At 43.1% G+C, this 18681-nt stretch overlaps 1 protein-coding gene across 1 annotated transcript; it reads right to left on the reverse strand.

Moving 5' to 3' along the window:
* Nucleotides 1-2486: 2486 nt before the first annotated feature.
* On the reverse strand, nt 2487-13864 carry TMEM212 (transmembrane protein 212; the record flags this gene model as incomplete). The annotated part of the gene is given in 5 exon segments (XM_080624007.1): nt 2487-2624; nt 8011-8118; nt 8120-8406; nt 13246-13304; nt 13704-13864. Coding segments are annotated over 5 exon segments (753 nt in total).
* Nucleotides 13865-18681: the final 4817 nt, after the last annotated feature.

Genomic DNA, 18681 nt, shown 5'->3' on the forward strand with positions numbered 1-18681 from the left:
ATAAAAAGGTAATTTTTGTAGAGCTGTAAAATCAGGCAAACACTGTCTCCTTTCATGTGGTTTGACTTTAACCTAAACTGCCCCGAAGGTAGAAGATGTGGAGATGAACAGCTCCTTACTTCTGAGAGGCGTTTGCAGTCAAGTTGGATGTTAACACACTGCAGGAAGCACTTTGTCAGTAATAAATCAGGTGTCCTGAGGAGGAAACGGTTGATGGGGATGCTTCAATGATGTTTTCTTCTCTGTTATTAGTACCTGCACAGTTGGGTTAATGTCCGATGATTTCCAAGGCAAGTCAAACCTAAAAGCTTGGAGTGAGATGGCAATGTCAGGATTTGCCCAGAAGCCAGTGCTGCAGCCAGGCGGGCAGCCTTGTATGGTGATAAACCACCCGCACGTCTACCCCAGCAGAACCAGACATGCTCTGAGCCTGGCTTAGGGAATGTGAACTCATATAACCTCTCTGTGCACAAAGAAACACAATCGTACTTTACATGATTGAAAAATATGTCCCTTAACTGCTAGTTTCTTAAGCCCACATTTCCAAGCCTTCAGTAAAATCTGTAAGCACTGAATATTTGGTAACCACAGCTTCCTGAGTACTTTTCCTGTATAAGGACTATTTGGCTTCACTTATTTACATGATGTATTATCAGTATTAAACCCCTCCATCTGTGCAAGGAGCAAGTGGTCTCTGGTCAGACTTCTTCATTGAATGTTTATCAATGGCATTTTGATTCTGTCCTTCCCTTCACAAACCTTTACACTGCTATCACCCTTCCTGCTCTACCATTTACAGCCGTACACTAGCTAGGATATTTTGGAGGGCTGCTTTGTTTCCTTTGCTCTGGTCAGCATAAGAATTGATGGCACTTAATTTTTGCTTTCCTGGTTGCTACCAGCAGTGGGGCTGCATGGGTGACAGCAGGGGCAAGGTGTCCATGAAAAACCATCTAAAGCAAACACCATGCGGAGACAGGAGAGCAGCCTGAGGGAAGCTGGGGTGCTGCTGCTAATGATTTCCTCCTGACACGATAAACAGAGGATTTTATTATCAGAATGATACGTCTATTGTTAAAGTGCCCTTTTTTTTTTTTTTTTTTGGGGGGGGGGGGGGTGGTGGTGCTTGGATTTGGTTTGTTTGGTTTTTGGGGGGTTTTTTAGGTTTTGTTGTTGTTGTTTTTTTTTAACAAGCAAAATACCCTGTGTCTCAGTTCTGTAGCTCTGTTTAGGTCCTTGTTTGTTCTGCTAAGGAGGCATCATATTTTTGAAGGGCTGGAAAAGGGTGGCAGACTGATAATGTCACCTGGATCTGCTATAGCAGAATCTTATGTGGCATCTTCATTACTACATCTTTATCTGCAGTATTAATTACTCAGAAAACTCATTTGTGCACAATGACAGTTCAATAAGGAAGCATGTTGAATTGAAACAAATTATAACACTTGCAGAGAAAATAGTTTTTGTATGCTTGCTGCCCTCATGAGCAGAACTGCTGACTAGAAACCCAAGAGATTAAAAAGGTTATTGGGCAGGAGTATGCTGATTACCTGCCATAAAGCATTCAGTTCAGCTGAGCCAACAGTCAGCCACTCTAATGTTGCCTGACAGATTATTATAGGTTTAGGTTTTAATTCTGCAATCTGCTCTGGGTGCAGATGGACACCTGCATTAACTGCAGCCAGATGAGAGGAGGAAGCCATGCTCAGGAGTGATTCTGTTGTCTGAAATGCCTCACAAATTATTCCTTTCTATTTTGGAAGAAATGTCTCTAAGCATCTCTAAACTTTATCAAATGAATGATAGTTCAAGACTGTGGTTAACCAATACCACAGAAAACAGCATTACTGTTTCCAAAATCTAAGCAACATTAATGTTTCCATAAATACTATATAGCATTTCCACACAGTTTAAAACTGTAGTTAAATTATGGAAAGTGGAATTGTAACACAGGCTTACGTAGGTCATTAGCTATCAGAGTTGCCAGACTTCCCTTGTCTGGAAGAGATAGTATCTTGGCTTGAACCACAGTTATTGTCTCTCTGGGCAAAGAGAACTTAGAGGTTAAATTGGCTGAAGCTGTAAGGAACTTTCCATTTCTTGTTAGGATAAAAAATGTAAGCAGCAGGATAAAGGATTAAAGGATGGTGCTGACCCTGAGCCAGGGGTTGAAGAGTGGGGAGTAGAGTTGGGGAAAGGATGTTTGTGTGGGAGACAGATGAGGAGACTGGATGAATGGACGTGGTGCATTGTGAGTACACAGTGCTGGGTTGTGTTGAGCTTCTTGTCAATCAACACCTGCAGGTCTCTCCTTAGGGCTGTTCCCAATCCAGTCTCTGCCCGGCCTGTATTTTTGCTTGGCATTGTTCCAACCCTGGTTCAGGGCCCTGCACTCGGCCTTGTTGAGCTTCATGAGGGCATCCCTTCCCTCCAGTTTGTTGGCTGCACCACACAGCTTGGTGTCACTGGCAAACTTGCTGAGGCACTCAATCCCACTGTCCATGCTTGTGCACCTTCAAGTTCCTTAGATGTTCTTGAGCCGGATCTTCTTTCACAGTAGGTGTTTCTTCATTCTCTCGGTCCTTGCCTTTGCCTTCTGCAGCTTGGGCAGTGTGTCTGGAGCTCTGTACAGGGACAATAGAGGCAAAAAGTCTGTTGAGAACCTCAGCTTTCTCCATATCTCAGGTCACCAGGTCTCCTGTTTCCTTCCATAGAGGGCCCACATTTTCCCTAGTCTTCCTGTTATCACTAACATAGCTACAGATGCTTTTTTTTGTTGCCCTTGACCTGGGTAGATTTAATACTTTCAGGGCTTCAGCTTTCCTAGCCTGATCCCCGGCTGCTCAGCAAATTTCTCAGTATTCCTCCCAGGCTACCTGTCCTTGCTTCCACACTCTATAGGCTTCCTTTTTGTGTCCGAGTTTGTCTAGGAGCTCCTTATTCATCCATGCAGGCCTCCTGGCGCTTTCGCCTGACTTCCTCTTTGTTGGGGTGCATTGTTCTTGAGCTTGAGGAGGTGACCATTGAATATTACCGTGCTTTTTTGGATCCCTCTTCTCTCCAGAGCTTTATCTCATGGTACTCTACAAAGCAGATCCCTGAGGATGCTAAAGTCTGCTCTCCTGAAGTCCAGTAATGAGTTTTCTGTATGCCCTTATTGCTGCCCTTAGGATCTCGAGCTCCACCGTTTCATGGTTCCTGCAGCTCAGCCCTTGAGCTTCATATTCCCCACCAGCTTCTCATTGCTGGTGAGAACAAGGTCCAACATCGTACCTCTCCTTGTTGGCTCCTTTGTCACTTCAAGAAGGAAGCTATTATCCAATGTGCTGAAGTATTTTGTTGAGTCAGGGCCTTTATATCTTTCTATACTTTTAGGTCACTCATCTCATTTTAGGTAAATGTCTTACCATTACCTTCCACTTTTGCTTTTGCATATATGCATGATATAAGTAGGATAGTAAGAAAGGTACCATCTACAGCCAAATATAATTACAGAACAACTAAGGCACTGCTCAGGCTTAATAGTAAAATAAACTTTTCCGGTTCTTGAGGGTGGTTGAGAACCCTTGACAACAGGGTGAGATAAGACGCTGTGTGCAGCCTCTTACCTCCAGGTGGTGGGAGAGGATTAATCCATCCATTTTGATCTCAAGGTTCTCTCCAGCCCTAACCATTTGTACGAAATTAAACTGGAAGGACATGTAGGATCTAGGGGCACTTTGCTGCTGAGGACATGGTGGAGGCAGATACCAAAGCCTGTATCTAGAATCAGTATCAGCTGCAACCACTTTGATTTGAGCACTTTTTCCTTGTCAAGGGCAGATTCTTTAAATTTATGCTCTGTACAGAGATCCCTGCAGTCAGTGCTGTCCTGTGCAGGTGTTAATGCTGACATTAGGCTTGGAGATTTCCTTTGTTGCTCAGCAATACATGTTTTACCATATCTTTATGATGCAACTATTAAATTAATAGCTTCCTTTAAGGGCCCTGGAGGTTAACAGGATGTCAATACATAAAACAAATTTTCTTAATGTCAGCATAGAGCCTTTGTTATCTCTATTAGCCACAGTGTCAAAACAAGAAAGGTGTTTCTGCTCACAGTGGATCCCATCCCCGAACTGATGTAACTGGTCAACACCCTTCAACTGATTCCCATGGCTTTGGGGTCAGCCTTTGAGCATGGAACAGTTTGACCTTCCTAGGTAATGTAGAAATCCTATCTGGAAATGCTCTGACTGGAGAGGATTCAATGTGTGTGGGTTTTGTTGTGGTTTTTTTTTTTTTTTTTTTTTTTTTTCCTGGTGTTTATAGTTGTTGAGGAGGTTATTACTGGTAAATATTAAATACGTCATCTGGAAAGGGATAAGCGCTCTAGCTTTTGCCAACAAACCACTTAAGCATATGCTTAGAGATAAGCATGCATTAAGGTAAATGGAGTTGCTCATGGGCTTGGTGTTGAGCATATGTTTAGGTTTTCTGGATATGGAGAAACTCATTGCTTAAAATCATCATCTCTTATCCCTAGTGAATGGAAATTAGATTCTAGCATGAGAATTAATTTTCATTAAACAAAAAATTATAAACTACTAGAGGATAAGCAGTTTGGGATGAAAAAGGAATTATCTAATTTGAATACCATAAAATGGAAAGAACATAATTTCAAAAAAAATTCCAAAATTTCTTTTCCATTTTCCAATATTCTTTAAGACTTCTTTAGGCCCCAGAATTGCCTGGCAGGGTTGGCTTGGTGCCTTATGGGGAGTGTATTGCCAAGCTTGATGTCTCCAGTACTGCTAGTGAGTGCCGTGTTCAGGTCTAGCAGGCCCAGCAGAGGATCATGACGGAGCAGGAGGTAGGAAGGTCTCTCTGCTTGCTGAACTGGGTAGAATAAGGTAAAGATAGGGTTCTTACCCTATCCATGTGATTCCCTAAAGCAGTGCCATTTATTAGGAAGCAATGATCTGTGTGTAGTAAGCAGTTATTGCACATGCACTTCAGAAATCTTAGTTGGAGCTTAAATATTCAAATTTAGAATTACTGACCTGCTTTGGATGTCACAAAACAACAAGTCTGGAGAGACTTGCATTAAAGCACATCTGACTTTCTTCTGCCAGGTATACTGCAGGAGTGGGCAAAAGTTGATATGAAGAGAGAGCTCTTGGGTTAGCGTATATGCCTTTGTCCTGAAGAGGAAGATAGATAAAATGGCAAGAAACACTGCATTCTGCTTTTCCCTTGAAGGGCCATTGAAAATTTGCTGAAGTGTATCAACATTAAAACAGAGGGAAGATTTCTCCAGAGAAGTCCAGCACAAACTGAGAGTTTCCACTGTGCTCAGTGGGAAGCTATATAATCCTGGCTCTTTGTTTGGCAAATGTTTGACTTTTTCATAGGGTGGACTGTCCCCAGCTGGGGTGGGTGGGCGGTGCATTTCCCTGTCAAGCAAAATTGGCATAAAAAGAGGGAAAATAAATTATTATCAGATCTTGGATGTGAATTCTTTTTAACATTAAAAATGGATAAGCTGTGCTCTTGAGAAGAAGGCAGTGAAGGGAGGCTGGGAAGGGATGACCCTGCGGTGGGTTGAGAAGCACTCCCATTAAGTGATCTGCAGCATCAGGCTTTTAACCAACTCATTAAAAGCTTGATTTCTCTGCGCCTGGTAGAGTGCCTCTTGTTTACCTACCCATGGTGATGGAGGAAAGTGACTGCCTTGCTCCCACATGCAAATGAGGAGTTAAAACGCTAGAGCTGAAAGGTTTGGCATGTGAGTGCATGAAATTTAAGGTTACCTGTAGGCATCTGTTGCTCACCCTGCGGGTGTTTTATATGGCTATTTAATTGCATGTTGCTCAGTACCAAATGAGTACAACTTACATGAATAGCTACAGCAACACAAATGCTGCTGCCTCTAAGGTAAAGGACCTTATTTGAGAGACAAATACTTGACTAATAGTACCATAGGCCTTGTGAACTTTCAAAAGTCTGTACTTTATATCTGATAAAAAGGAAAGAAATGGTCTAACTCTTAAAAATAAACCCAAAAACATTTTAAGGACATTTTTTTTCCTCCCTTTTCTATTCTTTTCCCAAGTTGCAAAAATAACATCCAGTAATGAAATGAAAACAAGCTGAATAGTTACATTCAGTGGAGGAGGGAAGAGGTAGTCGCAGACAGCTGGAGCATGTCTGGGCCAGTGTCTCAGTTCTTTTCTTTCTGCTAGTTTAGTGCCACTCCAAGAATGCAGACAATGCTGGCTATGACTGTTTCATATTTGATTTCCACACTTAAATCTGCGCTTGTTAAATTAAACCCCATTGTCAGTTTGGCACGCATCCATGTTGCCTCCTCAGGTCCCACTTCATAGCTTGCTGTCTGTGTTTGAGTGTCCTGCTCATATCCCTTCAGTAAGGATCAGGTATACAAAGGGCATTTTGCTTTTTTTGTGCTGCTTGTGGCATTGCAATGAAAGCTTTTGGACTTTTCTTGCAACTGCATCCATGGATAACCCTCATAAATCTTGGTCTGAGGGCAGACAGAAGTGCCACAGGGAAGGGATGGGGTTTTGGAACAGCCTCAAGAGCGGGCGATCAGCTGGGCACTCAGCTGGAGCTGGGCAAGATACAGCAGGAGGAAACCCTTGGGGAAGCAAGGCCTGATTCTGCAAATGTGTTGGTATCCTGCCCTGCATGAGGAGAGGATGCATCTTGGGGATGCTTTTGGTCTCAGTGGGGCTCTTTGAATGCTCTGCTGGGCTGGGTTCAGCAGGGCTTTGTTGAAGGGAGGCAAAAGAAATGCTATTTATTAGAAGCGAAGCAGTGACTGAATAACAAAGGACCATTTCATATCCTCTCTAAAATACTATGGAGGGCATGAAATGTATGAATCTTTATTAATAAAGCTTAGGGGATTACAAAATCCAGCAGCTGTCCAGTCCTTTAGACTGTAGACCCTCTTGGCCTTTCTCTCTGCCATAAGCTGGTACTGTGGTCTGGTACCTACTTGTATATCACTTGCGTAGTGTAACGTATTGTTCAGTAAATGCCGGTAATGCCAAAGCAGACAGAGCTCTGCCTAAAGCAGTCTGCAGTCTACTTCAGCATGAGGAGAGATGATAGAATGGGGCCACCATACCATGGGGTGTGATGCTAGAGCAGGAGGAAATGCTGGCCGTGTTTTGATTCTTCATATGCTCTAGGGGAGCCCACTGCTGGACTGTTGTCATGGAAACACAGTTATTTTGTGGGATTCAAGACTAGCCTCAAACAAAGGTGAAGGGGAAGGAAAACAAAAAAAAGGGATTGGATGCACAGAAGGTGAGGTATTCCTCAGCACAGCAAAATTTGCCAGTGTCTGAGCCAGCAGTGAGTCCTCCAAGGTGTGCAAGCTAGAGGGTCAGGGCTGGATATTGATGCTGAGCCTCTTGCAGGAGCTGGTCATTGGGCTCTGGCTCTGTTCTGGGTCACCCAAAGGCCTGTTCCTCCTCCTGTCCTCACCTCTCATTCTCCCACACTGTCAAGGTGCTGCTGCCTAAGGCTCTACGGCTCTATTTGGAGCAGAGATGGTATGTTCTGGATGATGATTATTTTTCACATCTCTTTTGCTTTTCAGGTAACAGGTCTATGTCTGTGCAGGTTTTAATGTCTCCTTGCATTAATAGTAGTGCAACATCCACAGTCTTGAGAAAAAGCGTAAAGGCAGAACCCTTGGGTTCTGCTCTCTGCAATGTCAAAAGCAAGCTGTACAATTTCCATAGAATTTTGCCCAGTCTTTAAATTCAGAGGCCCAGGCTATGTATGCTAAAGGTGTGTCCCTTTACTTGAAGCGGCACTGGGACATAATGGGTACAAAGGGCCAAGTTACTGGTTTATAAAGTAATTTAATGGAATGACGCACATGGCTTCAGGGGCGCTACTGATTCTGATGTGAGTGCATTCAAGATCTGTCCTTGAACATCTGTGCCGCTTTCATGGCTGCCTTTAACATCATTACTGGTGGCATCCACCTACCCTGTCAAGACCGATGCTCATGTTCAAATGTCCAAACTGGAGCAGTCTCACAAAAGCCAGCACAAAAACCAAAGACACACAGAACATAGCTGAGCTCAAGCACAGTTCCGGTATTTGCCAGTATTTGCAGGCTGAGGTGGTAGCACTCAGAACACTGTGGGTCTTTGCAGAGGTTTGGAAAGGCAGTGTAGAGAAAGGGGAACAGGACTGCATAACCCAGGTATCTGGTCCGAGCAATCCCAGAAGCAAGCAAGCAGTAGCAGTATGGGCTGAGGAGAGGAAATGCAATGGCAGCAGCAAATTGCACTGAGGTGCCCATGATGCTCAGTATGCCAAAAGCAAAACCAGCCTCCCAGGGAAACAGAGACAAAAGCATTTTATCACTTTTCTGGCCTCCTGAGCAAATATTTTAAAACAAGTTAAAAACTGAAGAGCTCAGTATTTTTGGATTTTTTCATTTCCAACTTGCAGGAAAAAAAGCCAACTGTTTTTCTATTCAATCTCCTTTATTCTGTGTCCAAAAACGGATGTGACGGTAAGGAAAATTAGTAGCTTGAGTGTCATGATCTTATTAAAGAAAAATATAGGGGTTATTCATTGGGTTTTTGTTTTGTTTTTGTTTTGTTTTGTTTTTTGAGAAGGCAAAGTCATTAAGACCATGTTTTGTTAAAAATACTAGAAGAATAAATTGGAACAGGTATACTTATGCAATTTGCCATATAACATCTAAGTACAGTGGGTGGCCTTTAAAATTTAAGCTGCATACTTTAATACAAAGTCCCTCATTATAAAAAAGAAAATGGGATAGGAGCTGGCAGAGCTACTGTGCTGGTGGGATATTTAATGTGCATCTTCTACAAGCCCTGCGTAGCAAATTTGATCCATGGTGCTAACAAGAGCAGTGCTTTCCCCTTCAAATGTATCATTCAAATTAACACTGCTGCTTCCCTGCTGCCTCCTGCATGTAACACTATAGGGACTCCTGGACTAGGCACCCTGACTGACGGCATCCACCTACCCTGCCCTCAGCAGCTCTACGCAGCAGGATTTTGGCATGGTTGAGCTCAGCTCTGGCATAGGTGGGTAAAAAGCTTTGCTGCTTGAGCCAGTGCAGGCAGTCTTGGTGCTGGATACTCAGCCCTCAGCACGCGCTCTCTGGCTCTCACACCTCCTTCTTGTCCTGGCACATCCCTGCCCCAGAGGGATTTGCTGCGGAGCCAGGTCCATCTTGTGTGCCAGCTGAGAGGCTTTTCCATGGTGGGGGAAGCCTTAGAAGAGCTTTTAGGAATAATTTAAATTTCCTTTGATCCAACAACTCTGCAGGTAAAGAGCTAATGCTATTAAAGCAAGCAATAACTAGCTGCTGGGCTTGAGCTTCTTGGGGAGTGGAAAGGGTTCTTCTCTACCAGGCTGGAATAGGTGCCCTATGTTTCTCCCTGGTCCTGTGCACAGAGAGTGGTTGTGAAAGGGGTAGGATTGTGCACAGCAGGGGCAGGACCAGGGCCCTGGTGATGTGCACTGAAAGCCAGTTGGGAATTGGAGGAAAAACTAAAATTTGCCTTGTGTGGACTCAAGCATAATGAGTCCTTTCATCCTTTTTGTGCACAGCATGGCCACAAATGATGTTTACTTGTTTGTTGCCAAAAGCCCAATGAAAACTGTTCTATGCATCTCCTGTGTTTGCTCTTGTGTTCCTGAGGTACCTTGAGCACTTGGAAAGATGTTGCTGTTCTTGCAGGAGATGCCTTCCGCACCACCCTCCACGCTGGCTCTGCTTACCACTGCACAGCAAATTCAAGCAGGATTTTCCCCCTGACAAATGGGGAGCAGGGAAGAAACCCAGGACACCACAAATGGGAGTGCCTGAAGGAAACCCCAGGCAGTACGGAAAGGAAGGTTATTAAGGTTATTTTAATGTCTGCTTCATGCTGCTTTTGTCCCTCTGGAGAAGGAATGAGTTTGGGGTTGGTTATTCGTCCTAAGTGCTGTCAGAGGCACAGCAGACACTTGTGTTATTCACTAGGTCCCCATCAGGGCAGCGTACATTTCGTCACTGCCCTTATTTCAGAACCAGTTTTGTCTGGGGAGAGTATTTGTGGTAATGATGAGCTGACATATACAGGCACATTTTCATTTAAATACACCAGCAGTAACTCTAGCTTGCAGTGAGTAATCTTTTCTTTTTCCAATGTAAGCATCTTGGATCCACATGTATCTTTGCTCCTAACTTCAGGCTGGTTGAATGGAAAGAGCTGAAGATGTGCTAAAGGCAAGAATCTGTATCCGAGAACACAGAAAACAGCATGATCTGGGCTGCAATTTCTGGTGCAATGGGGGAGACTATCAGCACAGATCCAGAACCTTGAGCAATATTGTCCTGTGGTTTGATTTCTATTCTGGCATGGTAAATGCAGTAAGGCCCAGGTTTTTCATGGCATTTTCCATTTTTGATTTAGGGAATTTGAAAAATACTTGTCTTGAGGCTGAGCCTGAAGTTATAATCTTGGCATATCCATACCATTAAATTCCCGTGGATAAAAGCAAAACCATCTGGATTCATGAGTGGATGTTGGCTAAATCCACCAGAAAAAAAAGAAAAAAAAAAAAGCCTTCAGGGGATCCTAGAGGGTTCTAAGCCAGAATAAATAATACAACAAAATAAGAGTGCTATTAAGAGTAATTGTAATACTGAAGCTGAATTATAAGATGAGGGCCAAGCCCTTTTCACAATCTGCTTTTCCAGCTAAGAGCAGTTCAATTTACACTTAACGCACATGTGGCTGATGGAACAAAGAAAAAGTTGAAGAAGGATGAAAGCAGTGCAAAGATTATTCAGCCTTGCTGGTTTAGCTCCAGGCACATCGTTTAAATGAGTAGATGATCAGCTTCCAGTTTGTTTTAAATTCTCTGGCAGGAAATTTTACACTCTATCCCGAAGTTGGAAGTTGGATGGGCTTAAAACCTTTTTTTTATTATTATTATTTTATTTTTTATTTAAGGCTCTGCCATTTTGTTTTATTTCTAGAGGCAAGACTTTGAGAGTGCTCTGCAGGAGACACCTGAGTGCTGGGAATGGAGCGGCAGCCTGGTTCTGTCCCCGGTCCCCTAAAATTGGGAGCAGTTGCTTCTTTTCTCTCTTACCTCTGGGAGTCTGAGCCCTGCCTTGCTGAGGCAGATGCAATACCTAAGCTCAGCAGCATCCAGAGTCAAGTGGACAAAACTGCTGTCCTCCACATGCTTGCAGCTCCTTTGGCTGCATCTTCTTGTACCAGCACTGCTTGCTTGGTTCAGAGTTGGTGAAAGGAGAATGGTTTGTGTTGCTTGCCCCTTGCATCATCTTTTGGTGTTTTCAGGGTTAAGAGCTGCTGAACAGCACATCCTCTTCCCATCCAGCCCCTCCTGCATGGGTCTCCTGCTTCCACCAGGTCATGCAGCATGTCTTCCGCTGCTGTGATGGGGGAAACTACACCCACTGCCAGGTGATTAAAAAGTAAGTTGTATGCTGCTGAAAACGCCCTTAACGTACCATCCCTCCCCAAACAATGGAGTCAGCATTTCTCATTACCTGTACTTTGTCCACGCAGATCTGCCTTACTGACCCCCACTGACCTTGCACATCACCCTTCCCGATTCCCAGAAAGCCTTGGGCATTTGCCTGCTCTGTAATCTTCAGCCAACGCAGCTTGGGACAAGTTCTTTCCTTGCAGAATAAAACCCCTATTGATTAGTCCTTGTCCTGTCCTCATTTGTTGCCTTCTTCTTCACTGTTGTCCATACCATAGCTGACCAGTTGAATAACTCCTAGGGGAGATGATCTGTTGATACCACTCTAGTAGGTCTTCCTCTATGGAGAGACTTTAGGTTGTCCTCCTTGGAGACATTTCCTGTGATGTATTGTCAATAGATAATGCTCTCTGAAGACTGCCATTAGGCTCTGAACACATGGGCTACATGTTTGGGGCAAGGCAATACTTGAAGTATGACTGGGGAATACCAGTGATGTTCAGTGATGGTTAGGCTGCCTTATGTTCCGTACAAGGAGTAATCCTGTTTACACTGTAAGGAGTGGGAGTTTGACTGGCCTTAAAATAGCCTCAAAAATCTAGGAAATCCATAAAAAGGATGCCTCTGTATTTCTTAGGACATTATTTTCATCAGATCTTGTTACTTAATTTGCCACCAACATCTGTCATTTCCTCTACTGTGTATTGCCCAGCACCCACACCTGGGTCTGAACCGAAAGCTGACAGGCCCCAAAGCAAAAAATTTAGTGCTGCTTTCCATTAAAGGAAAACAAGGAAATACATCTGCTCATAAATGTTACAAAATATTTGTTTTAGATTAGCTGCTATGTCTGCCATTGCTCATGTTTGCAGTCGTGTTCTTCCACCCAGCTTGAAGGCAATAGGAAGGCCTGCTGAAACTGCAGGGCTGTCAGGAACAAATAGCTCGAGAAGCTGAGTATGAGAGATGAAGCAGAGCTAAAATTAGAATCTCAGATAAGTAAATATCTGTATCTTCAGTGCTCTGTGGTTTTATTTTGCTCTATACAAAGCACGCACTGGTTTCACATGGCTGTTTGCAGATTGTACCAACTCAAAGAAGGCTTGTGGGGAAAGAAAAAAGGCTTTGATGTCTTCAGTAAACAAATAGAGGTGTTAAGAGCTTCAGTTCTTGTTAGCATGCTGCAAACAGCTATGTTTGAGGAAAAATAAACATCCCAAGGTTGATGGAAGGGTAGGAAAGCCATAAAGTGCTGTAGTGAAATCCTTGGTATGAAGACATCAAAAATGACAGTGCCACAAACAGAAAGTTTTCTCTTTCCTTTTGGATTAAAAAAAAAAAAAAAATGGTTCACGATTTACCAGCCATGCAGTGGGAATAACATGGGTGTAAAATCTGTGACTAAATCATTACCATCTGAAACACAAGAATATTACCAAGCCCACTGGAAAACCAAAGGAAGGATTTCCTTGGAGATCTTCCCCTCTGACCATTCTGATGAGAGTAGAAGACTCATTCTTCCTTCAACCTCTATTTTGATTCAGCTTCTGCAGTGCTTCACCTGTTGCCACTGGGCCACCACCACCTCTTAACCCTTGTAGCTACAGGATCTCATCCCTGAAAACCTTGTTGGTTTTTATGTTGTGCTACCAACCGGTTTTCACGAGGAAGCACCAGGCATGCATCATGCTCTCAGTGAGGAGGATTAGGATTTCATGGTCCTATGCTTACCTGAGCTTTTACTCTGTAAAGCTTGTTGTACTTGTCTCATTGCATCACTTATAACATCCCTTTAGAAATGCAAGAGATGAGGAAATGAACCAAAGAGAAGAGCTAAACAATGATCTCTATTACACCAGCATAACCTTGGGGATATTAATTTACAATTATACACTGTTAGCAATCCAAATTAGGTTCAGAATGAGAAAGTTTGGGGTTTTCCCTGTAAAGGGAAATTAAAAATTCTCAGGTCATGATAATAATCAATACACCAATATTTACAGCAAACTTAAATCTTACCAAGAGCCTCCAGTAAGCCTTTCATTTTAGTTTCACGTAATTCCACACATTTCTCTTTTTAAAGATAGTTTAAGGAGTTGGGAAATAAATAATTCAGACATAGTTGACTTTTTAAAGTCTCTGTAGCATCACTAACATCTTCCTTTTGATAATGCATTTGTTCTGCCTACCAAAGCTCCATTCCAAATGGGACTGGTGAGGCAAATGCTCCATCTGAAGAACTAGGGCTTACAGGAAAAAGCAGGGGAAAAGGCAAAACTTCCAGAAAAAGAAGTGTTATAATCCCAAAGGCAATAAGTATTCCTTTGGTAACTTCATACAAGTTCTTCATTTTCATTGTGAGCCTCTCCCTGCTGGATTCACAGCAAGGCTTTTTAGCTGAATCTGAGGCAGAGACTGTTCATAATAAACAGAAGCTCCTTAGAGACTGTAGCCATGGCATGTGAGAGCTGTTTACCTGGCACAATGAAGCACTATTCTGTTTATCTTCAGATGTTCCTACAGAAACAGAAGGTATTAGTGTGGTGAATAAAGCCCCTTCACCCTCAGGAATATGGTTGGGTTTTTTTTCCAGACTAGTTGCCCTTTACTTTCAGCTGCAGAAAGTCCATCCTGTGATTTCTGAATTACTCCTTCATGCTCCCTCCCAAGAGGACAGACTTCTTCCCAGTGCAGAGAGAGACAGAAACTTGCTGACAGCAACTGGGGTTGTTGTTTCCAGTATAATGAAACCAGACCCCTGGTTGCCAGCAGCCTCTGCAATACATGTATGTGTCCTCCAGAACAGGACCACCTTCCTCCCGAGGAGAGTTATTGTTGATGTACTGTGGTTGTAACAAAGAAATTCGGAAGGAATAGGCTCTAGGTTGTAACTTGAAATGAAGACAATGGCACAGCTAATGCTGTTGGTGTCTTTGCTCCAAATGGGAAAGATAAGGGCACTGAGAGCTTTGAGAGGCACTTTGGAGGCTGCAGGTCACTCCTAGGATCTGTTTCTGGGCATGGCAGGGGAAAAGCCCTTGATTTCAAAGGGATTAGGGCTGGGTGCCTCCCACTGCTCGTCAGACTGGAGCCTGTTTCTCACTACCTGCCACAGCAAATATTTTGATTGCAAGAGCCAAAGCAATCGTGTTGTGTACTTTACAAAATGCAATCCCCGAGGCACACTGCTGATAACCATCAAACTCATTTCAGACCTGTGGCCCCCCACCCTGCTGGAGTGCTGCCACCAGCCAGGGTGGCATTGGGTACTGCCACGTGCCTCACTGCACATCCCCATCCTCCTAAAGGACACCTGAAAGGGACAGTCACCCTTTGGGGTAAACCAGCCTGCACAGTGGTGGCTCCTTGGGCTGCTGTGATAACAACGTCCCCTCCTTTAATACCTAGTTGACCCCATCAGGTGGGGTTTAGAACTGAGCTGACTTATGGCATAGCACAGCAGGCTGTGTGAAGTGTGTTTATCCAAATATCGTCATCCCTCTTTACCAAACACTATTCCACTTCTACTTAAATTGAAACACAATTGCAGTTTTCTTAAATATGTCCAATCTTCAATGAAATTACTAATAATGTCTGTTCAGTGTGCAAGTCAGTAAAGTGACGTGGAAAATTACACGTTCTCAACTCAGGAATGTAACTCAGAGGATGACTTCATGTTCCTGAATGAGAAGATCAGCATGCCAGATGCGCCCAGTGCCTGACCCCTTTGAAAGCTCTGAAAGATCACACGTAACTTTAAAATGTTGTTTTGTGCATGGAGAAGAATGAAAGCCTGATAGTTTTATGTTGCTTAGCTTTCTGTTTAATTTGGTTAGGGCGTTGTGAATGTCTTAATAACATGAAGCAGAATTCTGGTCTCTGGTCTGGCTGCATGTTTCAAATACCCTAATGCCTTTCTCATGGCTGGAGTGCTTAACATCTGTATTTTCTTGCTATTAATAAGAAAATGCATTTCATTTTCCAATGAAGAGCGAGCCTCGCAGTGTAGCTGACAACTTTGCAGTCCACGCTTTCAGTCATGCATTGAATTCTACTGAATTGTTTTGTCTGGAGCCAAAACCAACAAATGTGAGTATAGAACTAATACCTTTTTAAAACTGTAATTGTATTTTTAAGTCACAAAAATCAGGTGGTAGTCAGTCTTTCTCACTCTTGACCCGTTGCGTCTGCTATAGATTTGAACATCGTTTCTTTTTCCTTGCCTAAGTGCTCACTCCAAAATCCTTCTGAAAAGCATTCAGAGTGTGATCCAGGTCTCTGTCTTTAATAAGCGTGTCCCCATAGCAAATTGTATAACAGCATTTTGTACACTTGTATTTTTCGTCTCCCCCAGTGCATTCCACACACCTACACAGTCATGCTAATTAGATCATGTAATAAACTTAAATGTGGCAAAAATCTGTTCACAGGGTGTTGCAAGACAGAGATAGATTTGGAAAGCAGCCATTCATGAATTTTGTTTTGTTTGAGAAAAGCCAGAGGATGTTATTTTCCTGAAGATGAAGCAAACTCCATGTAATAGGAGCTGTAATCTAAGGAGACAAATTATTTTATTTAAGTAAGGCTCAGCGAGCCCTGATATAAAGGTTTGCTTATGTGAAAAAAAAATGATAGAGTATAATGAAGCCACTAAAAATAATTAAACCTAAACTAAGGTTAAGTTGATTAGTTTAACTAGATTTAGCTAATCAAATCTAAACTAACGTTAATCCGTAACTACAAAAGAGCTAAATAGCAAGGAACTTAACTTTGAGCACCAGGTGTCTTTTTAAATTAAGTGTCTACAATGGCATATGGTGATAGATTCAGAATGTACCTCAATCAGTTTTTCTATAGATTATCTTAAACTGTGCATAATGCATTAATCCCTGTGTTTGCAGGGTAATACAGGAGAGTGAAAACACAGCCTCCTCTGAAATACCACTTAGCACTGCAACCTTACACTTACATGCTCATTTCTAGGGAAAGGAGTAATTTTGGCCGCTCTACCAATTTGACAGCAGTGTTTAATTGGTCCTAGGTTTTACGACACAGCTGGTAACATGATCAGCTGTCAGGTAGGAACTGCTTTCTTAATTTCGGTTCAGATGTTAAAAGTTTTGGCCACTGTTGCACTGAATCACATTTAAACCTGTAGATCTATTAAGTCAGCTCTTAAATATAACCACAATAATTTTCATAATGAACTAGCCAGATTGAGAGCATTACCAGATGACTTCTGCAAAGCTAACGAAGGCAGCGACATGGAGCATGGAGAACTGACAGGTTATGAAACACACGGGAAAAGAAGCTGAGGTTGTGGCTGGGTGGTGGGGTGCTGGTCCAGGAAAAACGTGTCTGCGGATTTCATCAAACTGCCATTAATGAAGTATGATGATAACTTTCAGCTATATCCCTGATCAACACTAGATGTTGCTATGCTGCTACTCATATAAGCCATACATTAGTAAGGCTTTTAAATGGTATTTACTGCAATTTCCTCTTTCCTGTTTCTGTTCTACACTATAGTCTGAATGCTGGGTGAGCTGCTAGGTTAATTTACTTTATTAATATCAAGTTTGTAAGCCCCTCAAATGTACATGTAAAACTTTACAAGCAACAGAGACTCTTGTAAGTGATAACATGAAGCAACTAAGTGATAACATGAAGCAACTCCTATATGAATGTCAAATATTTACTTAAACTCTGCTTCTGAATTTTTTGCAATCCAAGGGGAATGACATTGTTAGCCGGACGATTCCGAGAACAGACTGTCAGCTGCAAGGCCATGGAGGGAAGTTTGTTTATGGGGGGGGGGGGGGGAGAATACATAAAAAATACCAAAAAGTGTTTAGCCCTGCTGGGTTTCAGGCTTTCTACTCCCACGTGTTTGAGTGGGAGAAAGGACAAATCTTTGGACGTTGATTTCCCCATGGCAACAGAAAACGGAAATTACTTTAACCCCATCTAGTGACAGATGACTCATTGCTCAGCCTGCTGCTATTTTCCAAGCACTGAAACAATAGAGCTGCAAAGAAAAGGCCAGCCTGTATTATCTCATGGGCTGAGTGCTGGGGCTCGTGGGAGAGGGCAATTCTCTGGCTGTCTTTTTATCGACGAAAGACAGAGCTGAAGCGTTTTGGTGATTCTTTTATTGTAGAAGGCAAATGTGCCTCTGTGCTTCCTGTCCCTGTACTGCAGGAGGGCAAACCCAGGGTGTCCCCAGGATGGTCACGCAGTGCCCATGGGGTGAGCTGATGCTGGTGGGTGGCCTACTGCCTGGTCCTGTTCGCCCTGCATTCAATGGTCTCATAGGGCACTTCCATGCTTTCAGTTTAAACACACACACACACACTCCCAGAATTACATGCAGGGAACCATGAATACAGTAAAGTGATGATTCATTCACAAATGCAGCCCAACGAGGGGAAAGCAGGTATGAGCAGGTCCCTATGTATGAAAAAGTAGTTGTAACAGGATCTCACAGGAAAGGCTAATACAGGAATATTCAGCTTTGAAAGCTGAATTATGGTAGGTGAAAGGATTAGGGAGAGCGGTTTCTGAGTGAGGATGGTGGAACCCTTATCACTTGGAGTCCTTAAACCCAGAGCAGATGTTGCTGTAAAAGAAGCATCAGTCCAGCTTGTAGAATGAAGAGGTAAGCTATGTACTCAGGAGGTCAGCCTTAACTCCGTGTCTGTCTTCTTGCACCTTAGACCTCTTGCAGCAGAGCTGCACAGAGCTACCAGCTCATCTGAAGAGCATCTTTGTTGAGCATCTTCAGCATCTGAATGACAGCTTTTGCTCAGCACCTTCTGGACATGGCAGAGAAAGGCTGTTTTGGAGAGGAGCTGGTTTGAGCTCACAGAGTCAACAGTGGCTCTTCATCTGCCTCTTTCCACCAGCAGCTCAGGGCAGGAGGTACCCTCTCTATAAATGCCGGTTTTCCCAAATCCTGCTAAGTATTCAGAAAGGCTCAGAAGTAAGGTTAGTAAGGTTTCCTGAGCCTCAGATGCACTTTACACATAAAATATTACACTACTGAATAGGGAAGGTATCAATGCTACCCCTGAGATAATATACTCAATAATTAATTGGTCACCAGAAACTGGGGGCAGGCATCAAAATATTGGGGAAATCAGGACCCCAGGAAACCTACGTGGTGGC

Source organism: Psittacula echo, assembly GCF_963264785.1.
Source record: "Psittacula echo genome assembly, chromosome: 7".
NCBI classification, from domain to species: domain Eukaryota; kingdom Metazoa; phylum Chordata; class Aves; order Psittaciformes; family Psittacidae; genus Psittacula; species Psittacula echo.